The sequence below is a fragment of the Bicyclus anynana genome, chromosome 15 (assembly GCF_947172395.1).
Source record: "Bicyclus anynana chromosome 15, ilBicAnyn1.1, whole genome shotgun sequence".
NCBI classification, from domain to species: domain Eukaryota; kingdom Metazoa; phylum Arthropoda; class Insecta; order Lepidoptera; family Nymphalidae; genus Bicyclus; species Bicyclus anynana.
Genome location: NC_069097.1, coordinates 12,201,571 through 12,220,276, shown reverse-complemented (window position 1 = coordinate 12,220,276; position 18,706 = coordinate 12,201,571). Strand labels below are relative to the sequence as shown.

Here is an 18,706-nt window from a genome sequence, read left to right as displayed (position 1 = left end):
TCACAGATAATGTATTGATTATAAGGTCAAGTCCGCACTATCATATTATAGGCCTCGACCGCACTATGAACAAGCCACATTTTGGCGTTAACACTGTGTTTTAATATTTACGTTAGGACAAAGCAGACCCACTGTCTCTATTGCTGATTTCATCAAGTATGTCTTATAAATACCAACTAAGTATATATTAATTAAATATAAGTATATATATACTCTTACTCGTAGTATACACTTTGTATAGAATTTAAATCAATGTTATATCTTAACTTGAGTAATAAGATTAGCTTTAGATGTAGGAAAAACGTTTACGCATATATACTCGTAGTCCCATTTTCATTAGCTACCACAGTTTGTTGTAATGTTACCTAGATTTTTGGTTTAGATCGTACTGACTCTAAGAATAGTTAGTAATTTCCATTGTTTTCTAATCTATACTTATATTATAAAGCTGAAGTTTGTTTGTTTGTTTGATTGAACGCGCTTATCTCGGGAACTACTGGTCAGATTTGAAAAATTTTTCAGGGTTAGATAGCCCATTTATCGAGGAAGGCTATAATATAATATTATCCCCGTATTTCTACGCGAACAGGAACCACGCGTGTGAAACCGCGCTGCGTCAACTAGTCCTTTATACTCGAGGAGCTTTACAATTAAATGAAATATTTTATATGCCTACTTGTAAACAAAGAAAGTTCCCACACAACATCGCTAAACAAGTTTGCGTAAGTTGATAGAAACGGTCGTTTGGATGGTCACGTTGTCTGTTTGCATACTTGCTGTGTTAATATTTACTTGAAGCGTTATCTGATACATAATAACATTTGTTACGGGCCGAGATCAACTTTTATAGATTATTATTCGCGGAAGATCGTTTGTGTCACATATTGATTGAATATGTAATTCCTTGAGTGTATGTGGAAAACAAACTCAAGTTTGCTTTATCTTTAGCAAACATTAAATTACTTAGGTCCACAATGCTTATTTGTGTCTATCTTATATGTACTTTAATTAAAACTACAATGTATAATCATTTGTAGAAGAAGTTTTTATGTATAGTAGGTTAAATAGGGTTCACAAGATCTTTGACTAGGGTAGGGTGGAGTTGACGACCTGTTTGTCAACATAAATACCCTGAAATAAATACCCTTATATATAATTTATAATATATAAAATATAATAAATAAATATAATATATATAATATATTTTATTAAAATCATTAATAAATACCCTGGGTTCGATACTCATCTCGGGTTTGTTCAAACGTGTACCTTTTCCAATGAAGTCCGCTACCATCTTAGATTGCATTGTCACTTAACATAAGGGGAGATTGCAGTCAAAAGCAAACTCCCTCTCCACTTCTGTTCCCCTCGCCCGATACACTTTTCGTAACGCATTGACCAACTTACTCCCCAAGTCTAGCTTGTGTAAAAAAGTTTGCTTCAAAATTATACATACACATTGTATAAAATTCAAAACTCCTTCTCCATACAGCGTCGTAATCATTTCACTGGATAGGCATTCATTTCTATGAAGTTCACGCCACTAAGCAGGTTAAGTCAAATCATGGAAACACAAACAAAAGGTGCGAGTTCTAATTCCGTAACTTCAGAGAACTGATAGAAATAGACGAAGACATTCCTATAATATTAAATAAATAAATAATAAATATACTTAAACAATACACATCACTATCTAGCCCCAAAGTAAGCATACAGAGTAGCTTGTGTTATGGGTACTATGATAGCTGATATTATAATATTCATATACAATTATATACTACATATAAATACTTATATAATGTATAAATACACACAGACACTGGAAAACACCCATGCTCATCACACAAATATTTTCCAGTTGTGGGAATCGAACCCACGGCCGTGGATGCAGAAAGCAGGGTCACTACCCACTGCGCCACGCGGCTGTCATATTAAACCAGGGAAATAATGTAGATTATGGTTGTCATTTCATTTTCGACGTAGACAAATGCCTCTACCCTTTCATATGAGATGTGTGGAAACCGCGCGGAACGTTCAGTATGTTAAACGCCTGCTTGTCAATTCACATGGGTTCCTACTCCCTTTGTACATTATGCGGATGAATTCATGGGCCTTTATTTTGCAAAAAATCATCAATCAAATATCTATACCGAATAAATGGATCCAGGAGTATATCGAAACGGATAAGTTACTTGCAAATTGATTAAACTGAAATACATTATTAGGAAATACTGAGTGCTGATTTATTAGTTCAATCTCAATAAATACGTCTCTATTTAACATTATATATTAACCTGTTTAATTATCGAGATAGCCGCATCATATGAGAACTCGACCTAGTATTTTGCCGGTGTATTCAAGGGTCTGTTCTGTCTGGCTGATTTGTGGCGTCATTAACTAATTAATTCATCAAAACTGTTTTTATATTTAGTTAAGCAAATTGTCTTCTTTGTCTAGCGGTTAGACTGTATGGCTTCATCACGAAGCTTCATCGTGTTTTCAAGTTTTGGGTCGGGCAAAGATATACACTTTTCCTTTTTCTTGAAAAATTGAAATGTGAATTCTCAGCCTGGATTTGTATATTAGCCAAGATAGAGCACGTTAGGCAGGTTAACATACTATGTTATTATCATTTAGGAATGTCTGATTTTCAAACCTAAGCCTGGCTATGCAATATACCTATTCTTGCCCAGTTTTGGACTGTTAAATAGCCTGATTATGCAAAATCTTCGTGGCAATCAAATAAAAGTTTATAACAGTCTTTAATGCGGATTATCTAATATCTTAATGTTACGGTTTCATTTAAATTGTTTGCGAATATTACTTTCCTCGTCGTGAGCCCGAGATCCTTTAGGGTGTGATTTGAATTTATTTCTGTATCGCCCCCGGAGCGGGATGTGGCGTGAATAATGATTTATGTATTGAGCTCGGAGTATAATGAAGTGTTATGTAACAAAAGGTTTTATTGTTTTTCACTACGCAGGTAATCTTAATCAACGCTTAGAAGGTTTGAGGAGTTATTTAAAGAAAAAAATATAATAACACTTTAGTTGAGAATAAAACCAAAATGCAAGGAATCACATAATCAACATTGAAAATATACATTTTATACTATTTTCAGTCAAAAATAGTTTAGATATTTAAGGTCCAAGAAATAATTCAAGAACACTGCCTTTTATTTATCTCTACCATCTTTTATTGCCTAAAAAAGACATTGTTTTTGGGGAAGTGAAAAAGACAACAAAACAATGTTAAGTAATTTATTAATTGAATGTCAAACAATTAGCACATTGCATTGCATTTCTTAATGTTCTATTTTATATTTCATCTAAGAATGAGTCACGTGCTAGTTAAAAATTGCGATGATTGAAAAGATTTTAGGTTTTCTATTATATTCTCAATTTCTATTGCCTACTCAAAAAACAATAGGATAACATGCCTCTAATGTCCACGACGCTTGAGATTTTGGCTTGTCTAAACTTTGCTAAGCTATTCAGACTTCTTTCACTGTTGACCTATTGATATTTGAAAAAGATATATTTTTGGGGCATCTGGTCTTGCCCCCCTTATAACTAACTGATAAAGCGGATGCGCAATCACGAATCACGATCATTGTTCTTGTTTTTGCGGTCATCCGCAAACAATGCCGCGAAATCAAGATAAAATATCTATGTCTTAAAATTTAGGTAAAAATCAATATATCACTTTGTTTATCGTACATTTTGAAAGAAAATTGAAGTGTTTTGGCTTTGCTAAAAATAAAATGGAATGAACGATAAGAAGTGTCAGTGGTCATCAAAATAATCCGCTTTATTTATAGATCTGAGAATATGAAATACGTTAAGTTAGGTCAGACCTCAATATTCGAACTTATTTATGTTCGTTTGCTACGAGTATATGTAGCATTTTAAATTATCAAATCTGTTTCCTTATGGAACATGGAGTATGGACATGTGGAATAGTGATATTTCAGCAGGCAAATTCTACTAAGAAGATTTGGGAAGATGTTAAGCAGACGATCTTCAAAAATTTTTTTTTATAATGATTGCTCAGTACTTAAGTACTAAATTGGAAGATTAACTTAATTGAACATTTTTTTTCATTTGTCTTAATGTTCTTAATCTCGTAGTCAAAGTAAAATTAAAAAAAAACAAAACAATTATTTGTAATGCTTGCTTTTGAAATTACCTAAAAAGTAGCTTTTGATAGCCCTATGACCATGGGTTCCAGTAGTGTAGCATCGGGCGTTAATTATTAATTTTTGATATTGTATTTCGCTTTACAAAAGGTCAGTGGATATTCAAGTTTTGAAACTGCTTTTTACATGTTTACAAGCAGCTGCCGATTGGTATTGCGCTTTTTGGAGTTAACTTTTATTAAGAGTAAATTATGAAGACATACAATAACAACATAAAATAACTGTGGCTCCAAAAACTCTAGCTCTATACTTATTGATTCTATACTTGTTGATTCATTATTTATCATTGGAGCATTGGTGGTGTCGTGTCAGCATTCCAGCATTACCACTAGCTCTTATTTCCGTAGCAATTCCATAATGTTTTGACATTTTGTATCCTGAGTATTTTGTAACATCGCAGGTTATTTTGTATAGTGATTTTGGACGTCATCGATTTCATTAACTCTATTCATGTTACTTACTGTTAGCAAATAGTTTAGCAAAAGGTTGTGGATAAGTCCTTTGTTTCTGTCCGCATGGTTGTTAATTTTCCACGTTGGTGTTTTGTTTATTCTTTACAAGGTAACCCTTGACCACCATCTCACCTGATGATATGTGATGATGCAATCTAAGATGGAAGCGGGCTATAGGAGTTGATAGAAGTAGGACGAAAATCCACACCCCTTTCGGTTTCTACACGACACCGTACCGGAACGCTAAAACGCTTGGTGGTACGTCTTTGGCGCTCCCACCAACCCTGGACCAATTAAGAAATCCTCAATCGGCCCAGGCAGGATAGAACCCAGGAACAGGTCTTTTAAATCCACCGTCTTGTAAATTCATGCTTTTAATTAAGAAATCAACTTTTTTTTTATTTCTAGATTCACGTGGAGTGTATCCTATAATAGATGAATCGAATTGAGCCGAGTGTAATACTGGTGCGGTGGCTCGAAAATATCGCTCTCTTTGTCTCATCTCAAGGAAAAGGACACCCTGACAACATCCTGGAAACAGATATTTGTAGATGAGACATACCAAATCAAGTTCCAGACATCGTGGAGTGTTTTATGTTATTCCATTATGTTGTCCCAACCTTAATGTAACATTTTCGCAATACTTGAATAAATACTCCCTTAATAAAAGGAGTGTATGAGAAACACTCATAAAACTAAAGTTTTTAGAAGGAATTGGAACAACAGAACAGTAAAATGTAACGAAGCAAAACTAAGTTATCGACATACGGCAACATAATCATTGCGTCGTCGAGACGTGTGAATCAGAGTGTGAGAGAGGCACGCGAAGACAAACTCGATAAAAACTCACGAGTTTATCGACTCGATGTATGTAATGTTTAGGGTTCTTTGTGTTTGAAAACCTTGGTAATGTGTAAACTCTCTGGCATTAGAGTCTTTTCTTCGTCGCACTGTTCATTACTGAAGGTCAAGTCCACGCTCCAGCTCATTTGTTGCTTCGTTTACAATTCCTCTTCATACTGTTCTGTCTTCTGTTTATCGACTCGATGTATGTAATGTTTAGAGTTTGTGTTTGAAAAACTTGGTAATCAGTAAACTCTCTGGCATTAGAGTCTTCTTCGTTACACTGTTCATTACTGAAGGTCGACTCCACAGTCCAGTTCATTTGTTGCTTCGTTTACAATTCCTCTTCATACTGTCCTGCCTTCTGCTTTTCTTATGGTTGTAAGAGCTTAACCCTTTAGTTAAGTGACTTCACCTGGTCAGATCAACGGCTAGATGATCGGACCACGTTGATATTGAAGTATTTCTTCTAGGTCGCACTCTTTATTATTGAAATTCGTGTCTGCAGTCCCTACGTTGCGTTGTTCACCTTCTCTATATTGTCCGGTTTTCAGATTTTCTTATGGATGTAAGAAGCAGTCGCGTAAGTGACTTAACCTGGTTTGGCCAACGGCTAGGTTATCGTTGTGCGGTCCTTTCCCCTCCACCTTGCTCATAACTATTATTAATGCTATAAGTATTGGAGTAAAGATAACAAAACCCATCACTGGCCGCTTATTTACCCCATATTCGGCTCACAGCTGAGCTCGAGTCTCCTCTCAGAATGAGAGGGGTTAGGCCAAATAATTCGATCCTACAGCTACACGCCCCAGAATCGCGGAGGCAAAGGTCAAATCCACTGGACTATCATGTATCCAGTACGTGTACAGTATATACAGCAAAATCGTTGGCATTAACCATTGTTACAGTAGCAGCCTTAACTACTCGTAGTTAACAGTTTTGTACTGTCTTCTTTTTTACACATATCTACCGGCTCTATAAACCTATTGACAATAATTGCATATATTATATATGGTTCTTCAGAAACATGTGTCCGATAAACGTTGATTGATTTACGACTGTTGCATATGTTTAATCTCACGATACAGCTATCTATATGTAATATCTTTGTAGGTATTAAAATTATGTACTGAACACACATTCTAGATTAACTATCTGTATTGTCCAGTGTGATTAGTTAGTTTATTCATCTGTGTTATTAGGTTATCTGGACACAACGCACAATACATTGACTATGCTTATAATGTCATCATCATATTAATGTCCAGGCATATCTCTCCATATATAATAAACTAGCGGACGCCCGAAACTTCGTCCGCGTGGGATTTAGTTTTTCACAAATCCCTCGGGAGCCATGGATTTTTTCGGGATAAAAAGTTCATGTGTCCAAATTTCAGCTAATTCGGTTCAGTAGTTGAGGCGTGAAAGAGTAACAAACATTCATATCATCAAAATCATCAGTTTTCACAAATCTCGGGAAACCATGGATTTTTTCGGGATAAAAAGTAGCCTATGTGTTAATCCAAAGTAAAATTTATTTTCATTTCAAATTTCAGCTAAATCACTTCAGTAGTAGCGGCGTTATAGAGTAACAAACATCCAAACATACATCCAAACATCCATACAAATCGCGTTTATAATATTAGTAGGATATAATATGGAGAGATGCTCCATGTATAAGAAATGTATAGAACTTAGATCCACTACGCTGTTCCAATGCAGGTTGGCGGGCTTAAAATGTATTAAGCTATTGCATTAAGCGGGGTTGCCGAATCAAGAAATTCCGTAACGAAAATAAATGTAACACCCAAGCCGTGCATCAAGTTAACATATTTCGACGTTGTCATATCGACTCAACTGGACAAGTGGTGTGAAAGTATGGGGCAAACTTATTAAACCAGAGTTAGTTTTCAGCTTCACGTAAATATTTTTTTTTTAATTTGTTTATTATTTTTGTTGTTATATTTAAGTTAATTTAATATCAAAGAAAAAAAATACCGCATAAATAAAATAAATAAACAATTATAATTGCATAAGTTGATAAATAAATGCTATGCAATAAATAGCTTTACCGCGGCAGTCAGAAGCATATAATATCAGAATCAGAATCATTTATTTGCAAGAAATACAATATTTAGTTAACTATACAAATGTTTAATTAACAAAATTAGAATTAAATCACATTAAGTTTAATATAAATATAATTACAACTATTTTTTTTTTATGTTTACTGAAATTTTTTCTTAGAAGAAAAAAAGACAGTACTTCATAGTCCATCCCAGAACCCAGAACCTCGTGATCTGAGCCACAAGCTAACCACTGAACCAAGGCAGTTAGATTAACTACGTGTATTGTCCAATATGATTAGTTTATCTGTGTTATTAGGTTATCTGGATATAACTCACAATACATTGCCTATGCATATTAATATCGTCTGTATGTTTATTATATTATGCATTTTATGCAAACAGTTCTGGGTTGTAACAACATCATAATCTTTAACAAATATGTATGTAGTAAAGTGATATTTTTTATTATTTATTTACATAATAACGTATGTTATTATTAGTGTCTATAAGTACTGAGCCGTGATAGCAACGTGAATATGACCCCTGCTTCCGATTCCGGAGGGTGGGTTCGAATCCAGTCCAGGGCATGCACTTTCAACTTTTCAGTTGTGTGCATTTTAAGAAATTAGATATCTCGTGTCTCAAACGGTGAAGGAAAACATCGTGAGGAAACCTGAATACCAGAAAATTTTCTTAATTCTCTGCCTGTCTAATTCTAAGAGGAGACTCGAGCTCAGCAGTTACCCGAATATGGGTTGATAACGATAAGTACTAATATCATAAAGATGTAAAGTTTGTCGTGTTTTAGCGGGGTAAACTCTGGATCTACTGAACCGATTTTAGAATTTCTTTGACCACTGAAAAGCTACGTTATTTGTGAGTGTCACAGGCTATATTTTATCCCCGTATTCTCACGGGACGGGAACTACGGTGGAACCGGCTGAATTAGTGTGATATTCATACTGTTATGTAAATAAACAACCATATTATGGTATTGTTCTAAACTGGTTTGACATTTATCATACCTATTGTATGGTGGCTCTACAAATGTATTCATAATAGCTCGAAGGTTAAGAGGTTGACAGGAAATAATCAAGTCTTAGGTTGTATTCCCACCTAATACAATTATTGTCTGACTTCTTTGGACAGGTTTTTTCTCTTTGTTGTAGAGAAGAGGGAAATATGTATTATTTTCATAATCATTACCATGACATCTACTATATAAAAATAAGTCGGGTTTTCCTTCCTGACGCTATAACTCCAGAACGCACGAACCGATTTCCACGGTTTTGCATTCGTTGGAAAGGTCTCAGGCTCCGTGAGGTTTATAGCAAAGAAAATTCAGGAAAAATTTCAACGTAAGGTAGAGGTAGGGTAGGGTACGGGTAGGGTAGGGGTAGGGTAGAGGTAGGGTAGGGGTAGGGTAGGGCATGGTAGGGTAGGGGTAGGGTAGGGTACGGGTAGGGTAGGGTAGGGTAGGGATAGGGTAGGTAGGGGTAGGGTTTACATCGAGTTTCACGCGAACGAAGTCGCGGGCATCCGCTAGTTTTGTATACATACATGTTTTTTTAAATTATAGTAAAAAAAAAGTTTCTTCTGCATCAGAATGCGAGAAATAGATAACTACGAGTAACCAAATACCGCTATTACCTATTAATAATAAACGCGAAAGTTTGTATGGGTTGATGAATGGAAATCTTTCAGACAAAAACTACGTAACGTATTAGACTTAAATTTTATTAACACACTAGCGGACGCCCGCGACTTCGTCCGCGTGAAACTCGATGTAAACTTTCAACTACCTCTACCCTACCCCTACCCTACCCTGTCCCTATCCTAACCCTACCCTACCCCTACCCTACGTTGAAATTTTTCCTGAATTTTCTTTGCTATAAACCTCACGGAGCCCGAGACCTTTCCAACGAATGCAAAACCGTGGAAATCGGTTCGTGCGTCAGGAAGGAAACCCCGACTTATTTTTATATAGTAGAAGAGAAGATAGGCTATTCGGGAAATCCATGGTTCCCGCGGGATTTGTGAAGTTGTGTTCACTAGTAAACAATAATTCTCTTTGAATTCTTGATTATGTTAACAATCGTAAATAATAAGGTAATTAATAAACAAGCATGCCGTCATAAGCTGTTAGATAAACTAACTGCGATCAACATCTTAAGACTCGATCGAGGTATTATGAGCCTTTTCGGAGAGTAGGTATCCTATAAAGTCTATCATTCTTATAATCCTTATCAGTTATAAAGATAGTAAGTGATAACGGTGTTGATGTTTTTTTTCTTTTATTGCATTTTATTCAATGGAACTAACGTCAGCTACACACGATCAAGTTTGCCGTAAAGTGCATCATGCTAACGTCATATCAAACTCAAAATTAATTTATTTCAATGAGGCTTTCTTTACAAGCACTTAAAAAAGTCAAGTTATGTCATGATTTAATGGTGATAACTGGAGTCGAAAACTTAAAATTAAAGGTACGAAACCAAACCAATAATCATATATGGATATTTTTTTTCACTGTCCACATTCCTACGCGCTCTTTTCACTGTTATGTATATTTGACCATCTATGTAACTGGCGTTAGAGATGTAGCAGTGAAAAAATAGCGAATTAATAACTATAACCATATGTCGATATTTTTTTCACTATCCACATCTTTACGAGCGTTGTATATTCGACTGTCTGTCGCCGGCGTTAGGGATGTAGACAGTAGCAAAATATTGAAACTATAACTATAACCATATTTCGACATTTTTATCCACACAGCACAACGTGCTGCAGACTTTACGGTAAACTTGAACGTGTGTGTCTGACTTTAAAGAACATGCTTCCATTTCTAAGGCATACAAAATACACTTATAAGTTACGTAACCAGCCAACCACGAAACAATATAATATATCACACACACGGCTTCTATTTTATTTAACTGTATTTTTCTGATTCGCTTGTTTGACATATTGAGATCTAGATCATATTATCTAACTATGCAAATGTTTTGTTTGGGAATTGCCATTCTTTGGCAGCATCAGAGGCTGTATAACCATGACGTAACCAAAAGATGCTTTAAGAAATCTATACTAATATTATAAAGAGGTCTGTGAGAAGAGAGAGAGAGTCTGTGAGTTTGTGATGTTATAGGGCAGGGGTGGCCAACTTGATTAGACCCAAGATCTCTTGTTTACTATTGAAACCCTGTACGATCTACCAATTACATAATGTGAGTACTTATTGCGTCTTTTGTAGCCAATTCATAGATATCACTTTGATCAATGGAATCATTAAACCGATGAATTGAACCAACTTCTCAAATCGCTAAAGCGAATTTCGAAGACTGCTACCACTGCTCTAATTTCTGTCGTTTACTTCTCAAAAATGAAGTTGTAGGTAGGTAGACGTTTTTTCATAAATGAACCTTGATATTTACAAGTTGTTGAAATTTTTTCTTCTCTATGTCAACTATCATATATTATAATTTTTATAAAAATTATACAAGATAATGCGTGAAGGAGTTGGTGATTACGTTGTGCAGTCTGGTCTACGTATTTATATTTTTTGCCTTGCGATCTACTGGACTAACAGTCGCGATCGACCGGTCGATCGCGATCGACCTGTTGGCCATCCCTGTTATAGGGGGTAATTTAAAATGTAGGAGGGGGTTTTAGCCGGTAAGATTCCGGCACTGCGCACACAGATCGACTGTCTAAATAGGTGTATGTTGCCCCTCAGTATACACTATGTACATCTAAAAAGTTAAAGGTGCGCAGAACTATGTTGCGCACAAAAAACGCTGTCATTCGTTCATCGAATTATACTGCCCATAATTTTTTCATACCGGGGGCTATATATGAAAAATCGTTTCTTATGGAGTAAACTCCAAAAAGTAACAATAAAAGTCACGATTTTGTTCCTCTGTTCCAAAAAGTGGCCAGACGAATAGATAGACAGCCACACAGTTAGTTTGTAGAATCGTGTAAATATTTTTTTAAGCCCTTGAAAAAAAACAGTTGTTCTGGAATCACAGACAGACACTAAAATTTTATTAATTTATGGATGCAAAGGATTATTTAGGCAACAAGATATCTGAATAATCATCATCATCTCCTTACCCTTATCCCACTTAAGTGGGGTCGGAAAAATATGTCAATCTTTTTCATTAGTCTCTATTATTCGTCAGATCATCATCCACTAATTTTACACACATGTCCTGTTTCACACAATCCAACCATCTCTTCTTTGGCCTTCCTCTCCTCTTATGTCCTTCCACTTGCACATTCAACATTTTTCTAGTAATATGACTTTCCTCCATACGCATTACAGATTATTCAGATAACAAGTTATCTGAATAATTAAATGAATAATGAGACCACGCGGATTATGTCATCGCCATAGGTCGATATTTCAATGATAAAGGGAGACTTACTGACGAGAAAAAGTAAGAGGACTTGCTCAATAGTAGAAATCGGATAGCGGGGTAATTGAATGAGGATTAGCTCCGACATTACGGAAAATCTTACCGTTGATATCGGCTGTGCGAGCTTCGAGGGCCATGAAGCCGATTTAATCGGCGATTTGTCTTATTTGCGGTTCCCCTGTCCAAGTTAATCCTTGTGCTATTAGATTTCACGAAGAAAATGAAATATCCAATAACATTTCTTTAATATACTTACTTCAAATTTAAGGTCCTGAATTCTATTCGGTTTTATCTTTTAACCGACTTTGAAAAATGTTTTAATTTGTCGTAATTGTTTTTTTTTGATTCCGATGTTCCGTGATTCTTTTTTTTATGAAAGGGGTATATATACTCTATTCTCCAAGTTGTCCCATGGTCTCTAGGACAGAATGTATCAGATTCACATGTGCATTTGGGTTACAGAGAAGTAAATAGAGAGATGGATGCTCTATGTTGCATAACGCATTCCCTTGAACGAAAGAAAAAAAGACGGAGGTTATGAAAAACAAAGTCTTCTTTACTACTTACTACTTTTACTGTTACTTTAACTTTACATGAAGAAACTGGCTGTTAGACTGCATCATCACTTACCATCAGGTGAGATTGTAGTCAAGGGCTAACTTGTAAAGAATAAAACACGGACTACATTCTGGCGAATATTTTCTTTGTCTTCATACCTAAATATAGTAGCAAAGCAATGTAGGAAATTATAATTATACATACTTTTATTGTTATAAAAACGTTACACGTGCTCTATCTCAACTCTCCGCACGTCTCGAGATAAACGGAGTCAATGTCATTTCTAGTTTACTAAGGTGACTAACTGATAAGGCTGGCGCACATAACAGCGTGTTAAGTGTCACAAATAGAACGCGGTGTGCGTTTAATTTAACGCGTAAACGTTGTTTTAAAACACGTCCAAATTACATCGTTGTGTATGTAACTTTACTCAGTTTAATTAGATGTAATTGCGTGTAAAACACGTTTGTTACGCGCGAAATATTCTAGGTAATCCTTACGCACCACTTTTACGTTGTAAAGTGTATTTTTACTATTTATACGTGGATAAAACTATACTATAGTAAACGCAGTGATGAAACCTTATTCCGCTATTTAATAGAAAACTAAAAGTATACTCGTAGGTAATGTTAATATTGCGGTGGAAAAAATACAATTCGTACATAGTGTTATTGCTCTTTCAGTTGATGAATGGGATGAGAGATTATTGTGAGACTTGCATAGCACATATATTACTAGATATTATTAGATCGAAAAAAAGACATGATACAAGTGAGATGATAACAGTTTTACTATACCTAACTGCTAGCTGTCACACGTAATGTGGAATTGCGAATCACGCATGCGGAAACCGTGCGGTTTCCGCACGCCCTTGCACAGAACATATTTTGAAATATTCCTAGTGTGTTGAGGTTTCTTCCAACCGTCGATTCTTACGCTGCGCATCCCGCATACCGCGATACGCAGTCACTTAGGATTAGCGCCTACTCAGTGTTCATAACGAACGTGCTCAAATGTGCGCTAACCTTAACGCTTAATTGCGTTACAGACATTATTTTCACGTAAAACGTTCTGCACGGGTAAGAGCGTGCAACCTAGTTGCATATAATCAAATTGATTAAATGGTGTATAGCCTACGCTCGGCCGCCATTGAGGCAGCCGCGGCGGTGTTAATGACCCATCAGACGCCCAGACTCATCGTAATGTATCGAGACACTTCGACTAAAAGAGGACATTCGCACGCTTTTGTCTTCGTTTTGAAATGTTAATGCTAGCCACTCACCATCTAAGTCAAAGTCAAAAGTCAAAATTCATTTATTTCAAAAAGGCTTAGTTTACAAGCTCTTTCGAAACGTCGGGTATTAAACTAAAGATAATGGTGATAATAATCATTTGAAAACTTAAAATTAAATTTACGAGGGTTCCAAACGCGCCTTGGTCCGAGAAGAGCCCACAACAAACTCAGCCAGGTAGTAAGTTTACGTGCCTGCACCGTAAGCCCCCATTTGCACGAGCGTTTTTTTTAACGGGCGTTAAAAAAGCGTTAAAATATAGTATGAAGTTAAATGAAGGTCTATTTCCAACGCCCAAAATTGAAAATGCAAACAACGCTTTAGAAATACGCGTCGCGTTTTTAAAACGCTGATGTGTGAAAATATACTTGGGTATGCATTTGTTCTATTTGAACGCTTTTTTAAGGTCCGTTAAAAAAGGCTCAGCAGTGAGCCGAATTTGTTGTGATGATGAATTGATGAGTGGTATTAGGTACGAAGTACTATGCTAAGGGTGTTTGTGTATTGCGTAAAAGATAGGTATGTGCATAAAAAAACAGTTTCTTTGAAATCTTTCGTTAGATCAAAGAGAAATCGGTGAAGGAAAAACATCAGTAGGAAACCTGCATACCTGAGAATTAGGTATGTGAAGTCTGCCAATCCGCATTTTGTCAGCTCTTATCATTTTGAGAGGAGACTCGTGCTTAACACTGAGCCGAATATGGGTTGTTATATACTGCTACTATGAGAAATCTGACAAGTCTGTCTTTTTTAAAAGTTGTATTTCTAATATACCTACACAAGTACCTATCTACCTACTTATAACTACTATGAATTGTTAGTACCGTAAACGATAATGAAGTTTAATCAAGTTCGCTTTTGATTTGATATCGTGTTAACTCTCGTCCCCAACTTAATCATCGTGTCTAAGATTAATTAAAGCCCTTTGATCCTAAATTAACCGTGTACCGTAAATCTTGTTAGCAATTAACTATAATTTTCTTAGTGCCGATTTTAATTAGTGAACAAGAAGACACTTGATACTAGATGTAAAACAATCCCAATTAACTTAGCACTAAGAGAACCTCGCGGTTTCATCCGCGTAGCTCCCATGCCCAGCCAGTGATGTATTAATTTAAATAGTTTAAACAGTTTAAATTGCAAAATTGCTGTAGTTCTTTCAGAAACGGCTTTAATTAAAACACGACACTTAATTGGCACCGCCTTCAAACTGAACAGAAGGTCAATAAGGAAGGAAGGGAAATAAGCAATTAGCTGAAACGTTATTTTCTTATGACCTAGGTTCTACAATCCCAACTTTGAAAGTACTACCTTAAGTCACATACAAAATTTCATTTCCCCTATAACAACACGAAGTATGAATACCTATTTAAAACAACTGGGTAGAAAGTTCTCATCAATACAAATTTATCAAGCCCAAACACAAGGTAGTTACTGTGAACCGTCGTGGAGTTCCCTTTACTGTACTTGCTCCTCATCACCAGACCTATAATGCAGTCACAAGCCATCTAGATGGAAATTTTTAACTATACAAATTTATCAAGCCCAAACACAAGGTAGCTTCTGTGAACCGTCCAAGAGTTCCCTTAGCTGTCCTTCGTCTGCATCACCAGACTCCTAATGCAGTCATGACCCATCTAGGTGGAAAGATCTCATCAATATAAATTAGTCAAGCCCAAATACAAGCTAGCTTCTGTGCATTGTTGAGGAGTTCCATTTACTGTTCGTCATCTCCATCATCAGACCCCTAATGACAGTCACTATCTAGATGTATAGTTCTCATCAATACACATTAATCAACCCAAAACACGAGATAATTGCTGTAAAGCTTTGAGCGTTTAAGATACTTGACGGAAAAGCTAAGCACTACGAGTAGTCGTCTCTACGATTTTCGAAAATTCCACTCGATTTCTCCAGGATGCCATCATCAGATCTGAAAAAAATGGGACCACCTTGGAAGTATACGCTTCCAAACAAAAACAGAATTTTCAAAATCGGTCCATAAATGACGGAAATATCGTTGAACATAGATACGTAAAAATAAATATACATATAGCAGAACGTATAACCTCCACCTATCCCTCCTCCTAGAGAAAAGTGGAAAAAGAAAGGAATTAATCTGTAGGTATATAATTCGTGATAAACTAATTAGGACTAATTCCCATCCTCCCCGTAAAGTGCGCTTCTGTGAAATGGCTTAAGTATCATTCTTACACTTAAACCATTTCGCAGAAGCGTACTTTACGGGGTGGATGGCAACAATGGAACAAAGGCCAACGCGCCTTGATACACACTTCGTGGTCCCCGATAAGTTAAACAGCATTGTTTCTGCTATTTTGCGTGCGACAGCTTATATTGTATGTGTGTAAAAATAATGTGGCAGACATTATTTTTACACGTGCTAATTCCCTTTGTTTCGACTTGGAAGAAACTGGTTTACTTAGCTACAGGAATTCGCATTGTTTTTACTATTATCTCTAACTGAACGTTGATCTATATTCTGCAAAATTGTTGTTCGTATTTTATAAACAACTTCAAGATTATTTACTAGCAGACGCCCCGCGGTTTTACACGTGAATTCATCGTTCCTGTGGGATTACGAGGATAAAATATAGCCTATGACACTCACAAATAACGTAGCCTTCTAATGATAAAAGAATTATCAAAATCTGTTTTGTTGATCCAGCTATTACCCCCTGCAAACTTCACCTCTTTGTAATATTAAAATAGTCTACATCTGACTCGGTTAACTTCCACTCAATAATTTAACGCATTAGGGCTTTTCCTATATATTTTTTAATTATTATAACTAGTATTAGTATTTTTTTAATTATAACTACCCCTGTATTAGAACAAACAGCGCTTCATGTTTAAATTGTATGAGTAAAATCGTGTATTTTGTAAATTTCAGATACCGCAACGCCTTGAAGCCTACCTCCCAAGCCTTAGCCTGTATTCATCACTGCCAATGATTCCGCCCGTAAGGCGCTAGATGTCGCCATGCTAGACAAGACTCGTAGACGTAATAGCCTTCGAAGCAATAGACCAATCGCAGACAGTAGTACGTGACACAGTCTGAAGTCGGAAGACGAAATGAGCCAATCAGCGGACGAGGCCCGCGCGGCCAGGATACAAAGATACAAGGAAGAGCGGAGGGTGCAGCTCATCGCTAGAACAGCCACTTTGTTCTCCGCTAACGTTACTGAAAGGTAAATGCTTTTTTATTACATAACTAGCAGACGACACGCGGTATCTCCCGCATAGTTTCTGTTCCCGTTAAAATATGAGGATAAAATATAGCCTGTGTCACAGACGAATAACGTGGCTTTATAGTGGTAAAAGAATTTTTAAAATCGGTTCACAAGATCCAGAGATTACACCATACAATCTTCATAGATGATATAAGGGTGGCGTATGGCATCAAATGCCGTTTAAATTATCGTTTGGAAATCACATTTTTTGTCGATTTTATAGTCAAAAGCAAACTGTTAATTTGTGCAATAAAACCAGTAGAAATACATTGCACGTTTTTAATGAAGGGTCAATGGTTGAACGTGTATATACTCGTAGCTTATTAGTAACGGTATACTAAATATAATATAAATACGAAATATTTTACCCCTGACAATTTTAATGTTAAATTTCATGCATAAAGCAACTAAATTCCCAAACTAACGACTGCAATTTCGCCTTTATAACATTAGTATAGGTTACCAAAGTAGCAATTCCTCTTGAAACTTTGATTTCTTACTCTTTACTTAATCTTGGAGACAGTCCATAGAGTGGCATTATTGATCTATACTAAATGTTTATTTCTGTCTCATTTCAGGCGTCCAAAGAAAGCAGCTCGGTCACCTTTAGAAGATACTGTCACAAACCTGAAGTCTTCCTCAGAGTTAAACCTGAATACAGCCTCAACATCAGTGCCTATACGAACCACGCGAACTTCACGCTTGAGAGCTGCCGCAGCCAATAGTTCAGAATCTTGCCAGTTGACAAAGAAAACAAACAGAAGTTCGTCTGTTCAAAATTTATTAGAAGATGAAAAAAATAAAACGCAAAAAACCGCTAAAATTATAGATAGAGATAAAACGCGAACAAATTCTAATAGAAGGCAAAGTCACGAGAAAGAAAATTTAAAAAGCGCGTCGACTACTTGCTTTCCAGAGAAAGATAATGGTGCTATTAGGTCGAAACTTAAACATTCCAATAATAAAAGTAATTTAGAAAAAGACAAAATTAATTTAGTCATTAGTCCTAAAGGGAAAAGCGTTGACGAAAAGAATAGTTCAAAGAAAGAAGACAAGAAAACGAGAGTTAGTGTGACTGAAGCAATTAAAATAGATAGTTTAACGGATGACGATAAGAGTATTGACGTTGATGACATATTGAATGATATACTTGGTAATAAAAGTAATTCCAATAGTTTGGAGAGAGAAAGGTTTGATGTTTTATACAACGACTTGATTGACGATAATAAAGTTAAAATTGAAGTTAACGACGTTCCTGTGCAGAACAATGTGGCTCAGGAGAAAGAGCTCAAGATTAGTCACAAAAATTCATACATTCCTATTAAAGAATCGATAGCTGTTAGTAGAACTGATGATCCGGTGAAAGTGGAAACTTGTGTTGTGCCAAAAAATGTGAAAACTGAAGTGGGGTTGTTGGGTGCAGTGTGTGTTCGTAAAGTAGAAAGGTTTAGTGAGTTGCTCAGTAATCTATGTTCGCCGCGCGAAGCCGATATATTGTTCGAGGACATTCTTGTTGAAAACGGGATTGATGGTGTTAACACTCCGGTGAGTATAGAGCATCATCATCAAAATATAGTAGGCCAATTCAGTAGTATAATGTAGAGAATATTGACAAAAAA

The 18,706-nt window shown here is 36.1% G+C and overlaps 1 protein-coding gene across 6 annotated transcripts in view; it reads left to right on the top strand.

The window, feature by feature from the left end:
- The window catches only part of LOC112053498 (supervillin), a 273,459-nt gene that overhangs the window by 19,015 nt on the left and 235,738 nt on the right, over positions 1 to 18,706 (top strand). For all 6 annotated transcript variants that reach the window (XM_052885955.1, XM_052885958.1, XM_052885959.1 and 3 more), the window contains exons 2-3: positions 16,748 to 17,045; positions 17,666 to 18,632. In XM_052885955.1, the coding sequence (XP_052741915.1) occupies positions 16,930 to 17,045; positions 17,666 to 18,632 (1,083 nt within the window). In that variant the 5' untranslated portion in view covers positions 16,748 to 16,929. The remainder of the gene's footprint in view (positions 1 to 16,747; positions 17,046 to 17,665; positions 18,633 to 18,706) is intronic.